The 13348-nt window shown below is 53.2% G+C and overlaps 7 protein-coding genes across 7 annotated transcripts; 3 read left to right on the top strand and 4 right to left on the bottom strand.

Annotated features, from left to right (window-relative positions):
- The first annotated feature begins 321 nt into the window (after window positions 1-321).
- On the top strand, window positions 322-1672 carry P152DRAFT_101825 (uncharacterized protein). Its single transcript, XM_033673561.1, has one exon. It carries the CDS (start codon window positions 564-566, stop codon window positions 1620-1622), a length of 1059 nt encoding a protein of 352 aa, XP_033531821.1. The 5' UTR covers window positions 322-563; the 3' UTR covers window positions 1623-1672.
- Window positions 1673-1722: 50 nt separating this feature from the next.
- Window positions 1723-4164, bottom strand: P152DRAFT_401799 (kinase family protein-like protein; the record flags this gene model as incomplete). The annotated part of the gene is made up of 2 exons (XM_033676629.1): window positions 1723-3990; window positions 4042-4164. The coding sequence occupies 2 exons, from the start codon at window positions 4162-4164 to the stop codon at window positions 1723-1725; spliced, it is 2391 nt and encodes a 796-aa protein (XP_033531822.1).
- A 1182-nt stretch (window positions 4165-5346) lies between these two features.
- P152DRAFT_401692 (uncharacterized protein) lies at window positions 5347-5766 on the bottom strand (the record flags this gene model as incomplete). Its single annotated transcript, XM_033676620.1, has 1 exon — window positions 5347-5766. One exon carries the CDS (start codon window positions 5764-5766, stop codon window positions 5347-5349), a length of 420 nt encoding a protein of 139 aa, XP_033531823.1.
- A 1122-nt stretch (window positions 5767-6888) lies between these two features.
- On the top strand, window positions 6889-7648 carry P152DRAFT_460691 (uncharacterized protein). Its single transcript, XM_033679975.1, has 2 exons — window positions 6889-7472; window positions 7527-7648. Exon 1 carries the CDS (start codon window positions 6902-6904, stop codon window positions 7184-7186), a length of 285 nt encoding a protein of 94 aa, XP_033531824.1. The 5' UTR covers window positions 6889-6901; the 3' UTR covers window positions 7187-7472; window positions 7527-7648.
- Window positions 7649-7660: 12 nt separating this feature from the next.
- Window positions 7661-8919, bottom strand: P152DRAFT_102220 (ubiquitin-conjugating enzyme). The gene is made up of 3 exons (XM_033673562.1): window positions 8735-8919; window positions 8521-8681; window positions 7661-8388 (listed from the first exon to the last, which is right to left on the bottom strand). The coding sequence occupies exons 1-3, from the start codon at window positions 8767-8769 to the stop codon at window positions 8135-8137; spliced, it is 450 nt and encodes a 149-aa protein (XP_033531825.1). The 5' UTR covers window positions 8770-8919; the 3' UTR covers window positions 7661-8134.
- Window positions 8920-9456: 537 nt separating this feature from the next.
- P152DRAFT_102337 (Pex19 protein) lies at window positions 9457-10901 on the top strand. The gene is made up of 3 exons (XM_033673563.1): window positions 9457-9688; window positions 9751-10470; window positions 10521-10901. Exons 1-3 carry the CDS (start codon window positions 9686-9688, stop codon window positions 10614-10616), a joined length of 819 nt encoding a protein of 272 aa, XP_033531826.1. The 5' UTR covers window positions 9457-9685; the 3' UTR covers window positions 10617-10901.
- P152DRAFT_484008 (uncharacterized protein) lies at window positions 10474-11556 on the bottom strand. Its single transcript, XM_033681977.1, has 2 exons — window positions 11205-11556; window positions 10474-11150 (listed from the first exon to the last, which is right to left on the bottom strand). Exons 1-2 carry the CDS (start codon window positions 11472-11474, stop codon window positions 10752-10754), a joined length of 669 nt encoding a protein of 222 aa, XP_033531827.1. The 5' UTR covers window positions 11475-11556; the 3' UTR covers window positions 10474-10751.
- Window positions 11557-13348: the final 1792 nt, after the last annotated feature.

A 13348-nucleotide genomic window follows, 5' to 3' on the forward strand; every position in this document is an offset into this window, starting at 1 on the left:
TCCCAGGCTACCAGTGCATAAGCTCGAGAAACCGCTTCGGAGTTCGATACGAAGGAGAGAATTTCAAGACAAAACTGCATGATGGACGTGGAAATTCTCTATCTAGTTCGAAATATTGGCATCCATGATTTCCTGTGGCTGGCTGTAACATTCTCCATTCCGCCTAGTGTTGAGCGGACGTTGACATTTGTTCGAGGTCTTGGTCGTGAGACATACTGGGGCATTGGCTGCTGTCAACAAGGATGCACATGATATGCCACCTAAATTTAGCGCATTCCAAGGCAATCTGGCTTTTTCGACGTCGGCTTGCATTATTGGGCTTCTGCTGTAGGGGAGGGGGACTCCATTTACGAGAATTCGATAAACTCCCGCAAGGGGTCGATGGCCTGGATCTCTTCCGTCCGGTTGCTGCAGAGTAGTTAGTATCATGATCCTTGACCTTTCTGTCATGCGATATTAGATCTCTACGTAATGGCTGTAGGTCCATTTCTCGGTATATTAAAGGGATTGAGTATGAAATATAATCTCCACTGCCACCCTCAACTTCCGTCACTCGTTACAACATGAAGACAGACACTATCCTGACGTTCGCTGTCACAATCGCCACTGCGGTGGCAGATCTTCCTCTACCAAGCCTGACATCTTCTCCCCCTCCGCCGCCACAATGGACAATTCCGTGCTCGATGGGCGGATCATGTCCGTCCCCATTTACATGCACACCGACAATGCCATCGCCGAGTAGCGGTCCCTGGGGCGGGCTGTGCGTCTCGTTCCCGACCCCGACCCCCTCGTCCAGCTCGCCCGATCCACCGCAATGGACGGTTGCATGCACAGGAGGGGCCGGCGGAGATTCCTGTCCGCCTCCGTTGGTATGCAAGCAAACACTGAAGGCTCCGCCCGGGGCGACGGTATTTGGCGGGGTGTGCTATACAGTGGAGCCGACACCGACGCCCTCGTCCTCACCGCCGCCACCGCAATGGACGGTTCCGTGTACGATGGGCGGATACTGTCCACCGCCGCTGACGTGTACCCCGACGATGCCGGCACCAACGGGTGGTCCATGGGGCGGGTTGTGCTTCTCCGCGCCAACGCCACCGCCCTCCTCGTCCTCGCCGCCACCACCGCAATGGACAGTCCCATGTACGATGGGGGGATACTGCCCATCGCAAATGACATGCACGCCGACGATGGTACCCCCTACAAGCGGCCCATGGGGCGGCCTTTGCATCACGACGCTCGTCCCATCGAGTCTTGCGCCCTGCACAATGAGCCGGCCTTCTCCGGCGTGCCCGACCGGCTCGACGTGCACGCCGACGATGGTGTGCACCAGCGGTCGTCCGTGTGGGGGGTTATGCCTCTCCACGCCGACTCCCCCGAGTTCGAGTGCGCCGCTAAGTTCTACGCCGTTGAAACGGTGCCGAGGGGGGAGGTTTAAAGAAGACTGCGAGGAAGGGCAGATCTGTACGGAGATACGGGGGTCAAAGGACAAGAAGTTTTGCGTCGACACGTGCGGAGGGTTCGTTGGCAAGCAGTGCCCGGGGGGAAGGAGGTGTGTCGACCTGCCAGGGGACGGTTGTGATCCGAAGAGAGGCGGTGCCGACTGCCGCGGCATCTGTGTGTAGAGAATTCATAAGACCGGTCCTGCAATTCACGGCAACGAAGCAATGATGCGCATCTGGATGAATGAGATCCATAGTATCAAGGCAATCCAACCATCCCTTCTCACTCCCATGCATCTCCCCAACCTTCATCCTCATCGTCTTGCTTCTCCGCTTTCTTCGAAGTGGGTTTCGGTTGCGGTGCTGGAGTAGGCTTCGATGAAACTACGCTTTTCCTCACAGTACTACCGCCTATGACCGTAGATTTGGTCCCTGTACCCGATCGAGACGCGGGCGCCTTTTTAAGCCCTGTAGGCAATGGTTTGGCCTTCTTCGAAGATTTCTGGGCACTGAGCCATCCCGCAAAGTCAGGTTCCCCTTTGTCTTCGTACGTCGTGATAGTAGCCGATGTCTTCCGCGGAGCTGCGCTGGAAGCGAACATGTCAAAGTCGTCAGCGGTCGTGTCCTTCTTCGTTTCGGTCGGCTCATCCTCGAAATCGCCCCAGGCATCCATAGCGTCTTCGTCCACTGAGTTCTGATCTGACGTCGGCGTAGATACCACAGGTGCGTTAAACGGATTGGGTGACCCGGTTGACGAATGGGATTTCTTCAACTGAGATGGATTTAATCCACGGGCATTAAGGGGATTGGGAGAGGGTTTCCGTGCATCGGCAGGAGGCGGTACTGAAGATGGCCTGGTACCATTTGGACTCACGCCATTTGGCACCGTTTGCATCTCGCCACTCGCGGTCGTAAGCTTGTTGGTGAATGATGAGATGGCCCAGCCAGCCCATGAAGACGAGTCAGATTGATCATTCCCGATACGAGGCGTATTTGAGCTGCTAGTACCAGCGGTTGACTGAAGTGCGGTATCAGGTAAGGTCTGAGCATACTTGCGTATCCTTTGCATGTAAATATCCAGCGTTTTGTTCGCCTGGTCTCGGATCAGCTTCTCCTTATCGACTAAGGAAGGGGATATCGCAGGGAGGATCTTGGTTGCCCCATCTTCCTCGCTGAACACATCAGATGTTGCGGCCAGTGCCATCAGCGCTGCGTTTCTGGCATGGATGAACGGGTCTCGAAGCGCCCGAGAAAATGCGGCGACGAGGATTTTCGAGCGGGAACTCGAATTCAGGTTTCGAGCCAGCTTGCCCAAGCATATCGTTGTGTTCGTTCGAATGCCAGGTTGGTCGTCGTTGGCGGTTTTCGCAAGATATCGGAGCAATTCCCCGTTGACGGTTCGGTCAGATAGTTTTGGCACGATGGTCAGAACTGCTTTGAGCGTCTGTTCCCGGACAACCGGAGCCACGTCCGTGAATCCAGTCACCATTTGAGGAAATATCTTGTCATTGACAAGCTTCGGAGGCAGGTGGTCGATCATGAAAGGGAGGTTGTCTAAAAGACAAACCCTCATGGCACGATCTGGGCTTCCGAATAGTCGAACGATAACCGGATTCATTCGCATCTCGTATTCCTCCTCCGAGAGTTTAGAGCTGATCTTCACCACCATCCCGAAGACCTTCGCACCACCACCCCCGAACTCCACCGATTTTAAAAGTTCGGGGAGAACTTTCATTTTGAAGAATTCTTCGGGAAAGTCATCGGACAATTCATCGAGCTCGCCCAAGAATTCTTCCCGCTCATCGTCAGACTTCAGCCCCAGGTTTTCGATGGCATCGGTGATGTGAATGAGTGGCGTCTGAAAGAACCCGCCGCTCCTCTCCCCTTGGTCCAGAAATTGTCCGACCGTGCTCCGAGTCTTCGGATTCGCGTTGACAAGTCGTCTGTAGCTCTGCTGCATGCTCGGAGGGACAGCCTTCAACTGGCTCAGCTGCTCTCTTCCATTAAAACTTCCGTTACACACCTCAAAAATCAGGATGCCGAAGTTGTACGCATCCACGGCGGTGAGCGGATTCTTTTTGATCGCCTCCCATCCGGAGTTCGCGACTTCCGGAGGGCTATATCGCCCGGAGTCGGGGACGAGGCTCCCAAACGGATATATCACCGCATCGTCTTCTTTCATCGAGCTGAGAATATCGAAGCCGCCGAGCTTCCACTCTCCACTCTCGCCCATGAATATGGACGCGACCCGCAACGAACCGTGAACGGATGATGCATCCTCGTTGATGAACTTCACCGTCTTCGCGACGCTGTGAAGACCCCACTTGATCGTTTCCTCGGCAAGGCTCTTCCTCTTGATGTGCCACGTCAGAGGTACCAGGCGCTCGGTCGCGATGTATATGTATTGCTCCGTCTCGACAGAGTCCAGGACCTTGATTACGCCAGGATGTCGTAGCGTTCGGAGTTTACGAGCGGCATTTCGAGCGAGGGGAAGCCGTGACTTGTTGGCTTGCACATCGAAAGACAATATGCTGCACTTGGAACCGTCTTCCTGCATAATCGGTCAGCATCTCATGATATTCCTCCGCGTAGGAGCGCATACCTTTCTGGTCCCGTTATGTAGCGTCCATATCGAGTCAGAGAGGTCGACGCGGTCGCCGAAGGAGTAGGGAAATGGAGGCCCTTTGGATATGGCTGAAGCTACTGCCGACTTCAGAAAGTCCATAGCTTCAGTATCGGGTTGGAGCGGCGCGTTCGATGGATTTTCAGAGGGCAGAACTCAGATTTCCCATATGCCTCCAGTCAAATCGAGGGATCAGGATGGCATTAATATTCGAGCCACGGATGCATGATTGCATGTGGTAATGTGATCGCGCATGTCTTCGGGTTCAACGTCGAGGGCCCCCTGGCTGCCATTCTGTTGTTGACTGATTGTGGTCCACTAAACTTTTGGTTCCAATCTTTTTTGATTGACATCCTGGTTCCTGACTCCTATTATTATTTTATTATTATTTTCCTATAGTTACGGAATACCGTACCCATCATACTGAATTTTCCCATTTGTTTGCTTCCCTGCATAATCACCCGAGTATGTATAAATCGCGACTATGCCGCGACCATATTGTTTCTATGGCTTCTGCGTCGCTTCGACCCGCCCATGGTGCTGTTGGTCTTCCGGGAGAACACGATGCAATATCAACCAGATATTCAGGGGTATTGCCCACCAGCACGTAAGCCTACTTATTTCCCTACCAAATATTCCGTCAAAGTCTTCTTTCGTCAGTGATGATCACTGGTAAAAGGTCTGACATCTCCGGTTCATTGTACGGCCTCACTGCTGGTATCAAACCCGGACGCTCAGAGAATGGTTGATCCGCCTTTGCCGGCCCCTACTCTCCGGTTTCGCCGAGTTGTCGTTGGTGACTATGTCGGCTGAAGAGAAGGAGTACATCAACCCGTCACCAATGGAGCTTTCGACTGCTTTTTAGTCGTGTAGCCAATGGCGGTGACGTATACTTGGGTATTGTTCGCACCTCGTCTGCGGCATCGCTGGGACAGCCTCTCCGTGACGGCGGCTGTGGTTTGATCTGGTCTAGGGCTCAATGAACCGTGTGAATGAAGGCAAAAAGACACACAAGATCTGAGACATCGCTATCTGCTCCTTGGTTTACAGAAGATATAAGAGGAGAAGAGCGCTAACTGGTTTTGCTAGGGTCCAATACATATATCATGCCTTCTAGAACCAGGAAGCAAATTCAAGGCGTATTAAACTCTCCATTTCATGCGCTGATGAGAGGTATTTCGATATCATATACTAACATGCTAATAGATCATCTTCGGCTGGGCCAAGATTCCGTGGAAACCCAAGATTAGAACAACATCAAGGCCTTCTCTCAAAGTGCTCCTATCAATAGTCCAGCTCTGGTGAAAGAGATGTAAGTTGAGTCCTTAGTCTATGGTTCTCCTTCTCAAGGACCTCAATCCTGCCATTAAGAACCTCCATCAGCCCCGCAGCGCCCCCGGAAACCTCTTTACCGATCTTATAGAGTCGCCATAACCTCAGGATGACGGCCAACGAAGCCGCGTCCTTGGTGACGCCGCGAAGAAGGGTATCAACGACCAAATTCCCAATGATCACCGTCGCGTCAAACACACGGAACCAGGACCGAAAATATTGCGCGCCAAATGCCCAGATCGAGAAAACCAGCTCGGCCATGAATAGGCATGAGAACGCAAAGCTCACGTTCCCCAACGTGCCCAGGGCATGCGATGCCGCCTTCGACTGGATCCCATTGCAGCGTTGCTCGCAGGTGTAAAGGTTGATCATGTAGCCTACGTGGACACGGTGAGCTTGAGGTTCCACACATTCTAAAAGGCCTCACACCTGCAAGTATACAGGAACCATCGAGTCCAACCAGCAGGGAAACCAAGCCATGTCCCTTTTTTGAGTCCAAGGCGTTCTGGGTAGCCTGGCGAGCATTGCGTCTCGGAGAAAAACCGGAGTACCTGCGAAAAGCAAAATAGGACTCTCTTCTTCCAAGCAAGGGAGCAAACTCGGGGGCCTCAACGTCGGGATTCATTTAGATGATACTGAATAGTGGAAATGTAATAATATCAAAGTCACACCCGGCTTTCATAATTCAAAATGCTCAAGGGAGAAGACGCAGGAGTTTAATAACATGAGTAGCCAGGCAGCTCATGACTTGCCTGGTCATTCAGTCATACACGCTGTCTGTGCTTCCTACCATTAATCGACATGAGTATGAAAGAATGATGCAGCTGATGTCTTAAACAGAGAACTCGTGTAAGGCTGCTCATATTGACCTGCTGACCTGGTCTGCCTTCTAAACTGAGACTGAGACATCGCCACCTCAATCACTCAATGAGCATAAGGCTGTCACGTGACCAATACCGGATATTCTTCGGATTCTAAATGCGACTCTCGAGGCAATGAATGGATTAGAAGCTTGGGATTGACGCGGAATAACAGTGATCAATATTATCATGGCATATTCTGAGTGAATGGAAACGCACTCCGATGAAACGTTAGCAAGCTTCCCCAATCCGCCCGGATAAGATAGTTTGGACCCATCAGAGTGGTCGCGTTCCCCCGTCCCACCAGGGTTCTGCACCGCCAACCCGTCCCTTCGCGGTTCACAGTTCCGCCTTTATTTCACCAACCCAACTCAGCCTTGTCAGGCAACACCTCCACCTACCCGATCACGTCTATTTCCTTCTTTCCCAGCCTCCACCATCTCCCACCGATCCGCACATCTACATCCTTCACAATGGCGGACGAAGAGCCCCAGCATAAAGAGCAGCCGCTCGACACGCAAGAGCTCGACACGGAACAGCTCGACACCCAAGCCGAAGATGGCCACGACGAGGTGAGTTCGCCCGGCGCTTCTCCGCGCCCTCGGACACCGTCGCTGACTCCCCGCCCTCAGGAAGATATCGCGGCCATGAAGCAGCGCGTGCAAGAAATGGAAGCGGAAGCGGCCAAGCTTCGCGAGATGCAGGCGTCGCTGGACGCGCAAAACCGAGACCTGCGCGAGAGCAAGGAGGACATCGACGCGCGCAGCGTGTTCGTGGGGAACGTGGACTACGGCGCGTCGCCCGAGGAGATCCAGGCGCACTTCCAGAGCTGCGGGCCGATCAACCGGGTCACTATCTTGCTGGATAAGTTCACGGGACATCCAAAGGGGTCAGTCAACGCACCAAGAGTCGGACTTTCTTTCTACACATAAACCGCACGTGTTTCTGCCTGTTTTTCAAGACGTTTCTATCGGGGTGTTTTCGACATGGGTGGTCTTGATGGATCTACCCACACCTCCCTCGGTACCTTGTCTTTGAAGTCATGACCTATAGAATTTGAAGAGAAAGACCCCTCGCTACCTGGCAAGAGTTTGGCAGCAAGAGGCGGAACGCTAATGGGGGCGTTGCAGGTATGCGTATGTGGAGTTCACCGAACCGAGCTACGTCACCAACGCTCTGGTGATGAACGAAAGCGTGTTCCGAGAGCGAAATCTCAAGGTATGCCTTTCCAGCGTTAAGAGTCGGCTGCAATTCTTACCATAAACCGTACAGGTTGTTCCAAAGCGGACAAATCTTCCGGGCCTGACCCGAGGCGGCCGTGGAGGTCGAGGCGGGCCGCGTGGTGGGCGAGGAGGCTCCAGGGGTGGCTATGGTGCTCCATCGTATCGCGGAGGGTAAGTTTCCTCCCGCCTTTCTTCTGGCAGTGCTTCTGACCTAAATCAGTTACAGAGGAGGATCGCGTGGGCGTGGCGGTGGTGGATACCGGCCCTATTAGACGCCAACGGGCACCGCTGGCATCTCGCTTGTGCACTTACTTTCGGGAGGGACACTGGGAAAATCGGGTAATGGAGTCTTAAGATTGAATATTGATCGCTCTCGCCTCCGCGGGGACGACCGGAAATGCGCCGCAAGCGCCGTGGCGTCGAGAAAATGCAGAATTCATTTCATTTCGCTTCCATGATGCACTCGCTCCCTGTGCAGTCAGATTCGTTGAATCCCCTATCCCCGTAACTCCATCAGATCCATGCTCGTTCAGATTCTTAGCCGAACGATCCCACCAACTCCTCGTCAGGCTTGATGCCCATAAATCATCTCCTCCAGATCCACCACGACGAAACGTCCCCTTTTCATCCCTTAAACCGGCTCGCGGCCCTACCCCATCACGGCGCCGGATTCTCCCTCACCACCTGCTTGATCTTCCGCTCATACGCCGCCCGATCCTTCTTGAACAGCGTATACGCCTCCGCCTGCGCCGGCGACTCCTGATTCGGTTCGTCCAGCAGCGACTGGATCCCGAGCAGGATCTCCCGGATGGTGATCGCCGGCTTCCAGCCCTCGTCTTCGTTCAATATCGACAGGCACACGGTTCCGCTGGGGTATACGTTGGGATGGAAGAGCGGGGGGGTGAATTTGCCTGGGCGAAGTTAGTCTTGCTCGAACTTGGTTGCGGGGAGCAAACGCACATTTTGGGGGTTTCGTTGGATATTCTTTTGGGGCCGGTTGTTAGCAAATCTGGTTGGATGGCGCGAGCGTAGTCATCACTCACCGTCGGGGAACGTCACTTCGAGTTTGAAGAGACCGCTAGCCCAGATGGTCTTGTCCTTCCCGGGGATACCGCACTCCCACTTCTTGATGTCGAGCACCCCGTTATTCGTGCGGACGGGTTTGGCGTAGAATCCGAATGGGTGGTCTTTCCTCCATTGCTTCCTGGAGCGAAGTTAGAGCCATGCGTAAGCAGAATACATAGAAGGACTCCATACCTCTCCTCTTGGAGACGCGCTTGGCTTAACGACATATTGCGAACGTGATGAAGGCAGACGCGCTGATGGGGAACACGAATCGGGCAAGGAAGATTTGTGCGTATTTACTAGCTGGTGATTGGTAAAATGATTGCCCAGAAACCCTTCCTTGGTTTGTGAGGTGGAAGACTACAGCAAGTTCGGGGTCAAAGTGAAGCGAATGCGACGTTCACACTCAATGGGGTATCGGTCAGATATTGGTGGGAACTGTGGCCTGAAGTGATATTCAAGTGAGTTTGAAGGCTGCGTAGTGTTTACCGAAGGCGGAGTGAGCGTCCACGATGGAACAATGGTGAGATGAAAGGGTCCTTTGGTGTTGTTTGCGGGTGGCGGAATTGCTCCAGTCTGATGATCATCCAAGTGAAGTGGTGGTTCACTCTCCCGGTGGCAGGCAGCCTTATACTACGGAACTCCTCAGACGGCTTTACGCAGAGATGTAACACCTCGAAATGAAACTACGAGCGTTGACTTGTCACTTCAGTGTGAAAAACCAAAGGTACATGAATTTAATACAAGATTTCCTGCTATATATACCAGGAAATCTACCAGTATGAGAATTGTACAACCATGATGGTGAACGGTCATGCGCACCAATCAGACGCCTCCCGTCAGTCCTTCGGGCTCTTCCGTGTAGCGGCACATGAATCGGCAAACCCTCGGTAAGGTCGCCCCACCACGGGCTCTCACGCTGTTGTTAGGCACTTGTGCTGCACCTGCACGACACAGGCATGCATGAATCGGATCAGCAGGACAGTATCACAATCTGATATTTGACATCCTCCTCAGTCCTTGCTTTATATACCCATTTCTTCCTCCCTACTCCCATCATGTCGGGCGAAAAGAAGGAGGAAATCCCGCCCAGTGCGCTGGACGCCGCGCCAGACCCCCCCGAAGACGACCTAGACGACCTTGATGGTAACCTCACGCTCCCGTGCTAAACACTCCACGCTGACCGAACCGCAGCCGTCCTCGATGAGTTCTCAGCGACGACCTTAGAACCAAAAGACAAGCACCCGGACGCCTCAGGCGCCGACAAGTCTATCCCAGCGCCGTCATCAGATATCCCCCCCCCGATCCCCGCCGCCCCGGACTTCGAGAAGGAGCTGCAGGCGGGCATGGCGGCGCTGCTGGGCGAGCTGGATTCGAACCCAGAGATGCAGAAGGAGATGGAGGCGCTGATGAAGGAGCTGGGCAGCGCGACGGACCTCGGGCTGACCGAGCCCAGCAACCCGCCACCCGCAGCGTCGGCGGAGGGGAGTAAAGCGACGGAGGACTCGTTTCAGGAGAATATTCGGCGGACGATGGAGCGGATGCAGGCGTCGGGCGAGCAGGCGGGGGCGGCAGCAGCGGAGTCGAGCCAGCAGAATTTCATGATGGAGATGCTCAAGAACCTGGACGCGGATGGAGAGGGGGGCTTCGATCCGGCGAACATGAACGACGCAGCGTACACGAAGATGATTTCCGGGCTGATGGAGGAGCTGACGACCAAGGAGATCCTGTACGAGCCGATGAAGGAGCTGTATGATAAGTATCCCGAATGGATTGAGAAGAATAAGGAGACGGTCGGGAAGGAGGATTTGGCGAGGTATCGGGAGCAGCTGGAGCATGTCACGGAGATTGTGGGGAGGTTTGAGAGCCCGTCGTATTCGGACACCAACGCGGCTGATAAGGCGTTCATCTCGGAGAAGATGGAGAAGGTGAGTTCGGGATCCCCTTGGTATGTGATAGCTACTGACCCCTAGCCTAGATGCAAAACGCCGGGTCTCCTCCTGGCGACCTGGTCAACATGAGCGCCGCGCAAGAGGTGCTCGGCGACATGGACTCCGGATGTCCAACGCAATGATCTACATGATATTCCCCTTTACGCCTGCATGTGCCAGCCCTTCCTCTCCATAGACCATATCCATGATCCAGATACCCAACACCGAAAACGCCAAAAGACTGTGAACGCCGAGAATATCCTGATTCCTGTCTTCCTTCAACTAGTGTCCATCGCGTCGTGGTGCTCGCCTTGCGCACGTGGGTCGGAAGAGAACCCGTCACCTGCCATGTCCCGCCAATCATCATCGTCAAGATCGATGTCGATATCTGCGAATTGGTGTCGTTGGGCTTGAGAGATATCGTTCTTCGGCGCGTCGTCCTCCATCATGCCGATCAACGACTGCATCTCCGCATCCTCCATCTGCTCGATGAAATCCAGTTCTTCCTGTGAATGCGACGCCTGTGGCTGACCGTAGAGCGTCTCGTGTTGGACTGGGCTGCTATGCAACGCAAACTCGACGTCATCGTCGTCAATCCCGTCTTCTAAATATTCCGCGGCGCGCGACTTGGTCGAATCCGATCTCCGCTTCTCGTGCACGAAATCCGAGCGCATGATCTATATCGCCATGTCAGCATCGACGTCTCTATAAGCTCAGACAACCAGCCTTACATATTCGCATCGCTCAGCCCACCGCTTATCGTCCCGTTTCCTCGCCACATCCCGGAAGAAAATCTCCCGCCGCTTCTTGTTCAGCGCCTCTGCGCTCTTCAGCACCGGCACCGGCTTGATTGCGCGCTTCGAGTACGGCTGCGGCGCGGGCTTGGCGGACGCACTCATGCTGAACGGAGAGTGCGGAGGGACATTGGAGGATCGTGGGGAGAGCGGGGAGGGTTTCGCAGGCATGTAGGAGTATGAGGACCAGATAGGGGATGCAAGCATTTTGAACTGGTTAGGTAGGTATGGATATACGGTCAGGGTAAGAAATGGCGCGGTGGTTGTCTGTTGGAGGAGAGGATGAGGTGAGTGAGAGATGGATGGCGCGGTGGAACGCGATCGGCGGGGCAAAGACGTGACCAGACGCGACCCCATGATCACGCTAAACCCGTTCCGGAACTGCATCAACCACTTGTTCCTCCTAAATCAACGTCACCATAGGAGGAATTCTACCATTTCAACGTCAAATCGCTCTGAGGATGGCACTACATGATGATAGTTCCCCTCAATCATATTCCTAAGGGTTATATACTTTTTTCATTCCAAATCTATCTATTAAGATCTGAAAGCAGCCTCGCCATACAATGACGAGCAGCATGTTATGGGCATGGCCCATGGTTGGCATAGGCTGAGAGCCTAAGCCTGATCAAGCCTAGCGTAGAGATGGAACCTCATCAAGATTCCTCTGTCATAGTCACCTTATACTCTTCATCTCAATCTAGAATATCTTTGGCTACGCGTATGTTGTGTGCATCCAGCTACCGTGCCGTAACACAGCATCCGTATCGGTTTCCGTCTTTCCGATTTGTTCTCGGCGCACAGTCCTCCTAACAAGGAGGACTTCCTACGTATAACGTAGTATCCGTGCCCCATGACCCCCCCACAACCTCCGGTTGTTGTGCTCCCACACCAAAAGTCAAACCCACGCCAAAAGTCCAATTTTACCATCATCTTCAAATCTATACACCAAACATGTCTAAACGCGTCAAATATTCAGAGGAGACTATACTCTACAGAAAGCACTCAAGAAGGCTACAGAGCAAAAAAAAGCAGGAAAATCGGTTAACGTTTCAGCGTTAGCGCGTGAGTTCCAAATCAGCCGGCCTGTCCTTCGAGGCCGCCTTGAAGGAAAAACATCCTATACCAAACGTTCTTCGTTCGTACAAGCGACTAAACTCGGTCAGCTACAAGAAAAGGCTCTCCTAGCTTGGATCCATCAGCTTGATGAGTGGGGAGCGCCTCCTACGCCTACAGAAATCGAAGCGTGCGCCAACTCTATACTCCGAAGAAACGCCCTCGATACAACGCAGCCACCTCACGTTAGTAAGAACTGGAAATATAAATTTATCAAGCGCCACACCCTTTCGCTTATCGACCAAAAACCAGTCAAAGACGACCGCCTACGCGCTGAGGATCTTGGACATATACAGTATTGGTTTCAACTCCTTCAGGAGCAGATTCAAGAGCATGGAATTGAGGCCCGGAATATATATAATTTCGACGAAAGTGGCTTCCGCCTTGGTGAAGGGAAGCGCCAAAAAGTAGTCAGTTTCCGACCGGGGGCAAAACGAGGCAGTCCTAGTACAGAGTCAGGCGAATCGGTTACGGATATCGAGTGTATCGCTGCTGATGGTTTCGTTCTCCCGCCGTACTTTATCCTAAAGGGCGAGAACCATCTTGAACGATGGTACGAAAACCGGATTCCAGACGATTACCGTATCAATATCTCTAAGACTGGATGGTCAAACGACCTCATTGCCTTCGATTGGATCCAGCATTTCCATCGGTATACAAGTCACAGAGCTAAGAAGGGGAAACGACTCCTTCTAATGGATAACCATACTTCGCATCTTACCTATGAGTTTATTCAATTCTGCGAAAAAGTTGATATTATTCTTGTCCCATTTCCTCCGCATACGACCCATTTCCTTCAGCCGCTTGATGGGAAGCCGTTTCTTGCGTTAAAACACTACTTCCGGCAGACAAATACGAAGATTTCACGGTGGGGATTCGACGCGGCGGAAAAGGCCTCATTCCTTACAGAAATGCCCCAGATCCGCCAAAACGCCTTCAAATCGCGTACGATTCGACACGCTTTT

The sequence above is a fragment of the Eremomyces bilateralis genome, assembly GCF_010015585.1.
Source record: "Eremomyces bilateralis CBS 781.70 unplaced genomic scaffold P152scaffold_19, whole genome shotgun sequence".
Lineage (NCBI taxonomy): Eukaryota > Fungi > Ascomycota > Dothideomycetes > Eremomycetales > Eremomycetaceae > Eremomyces > Eremomyces bilateralis.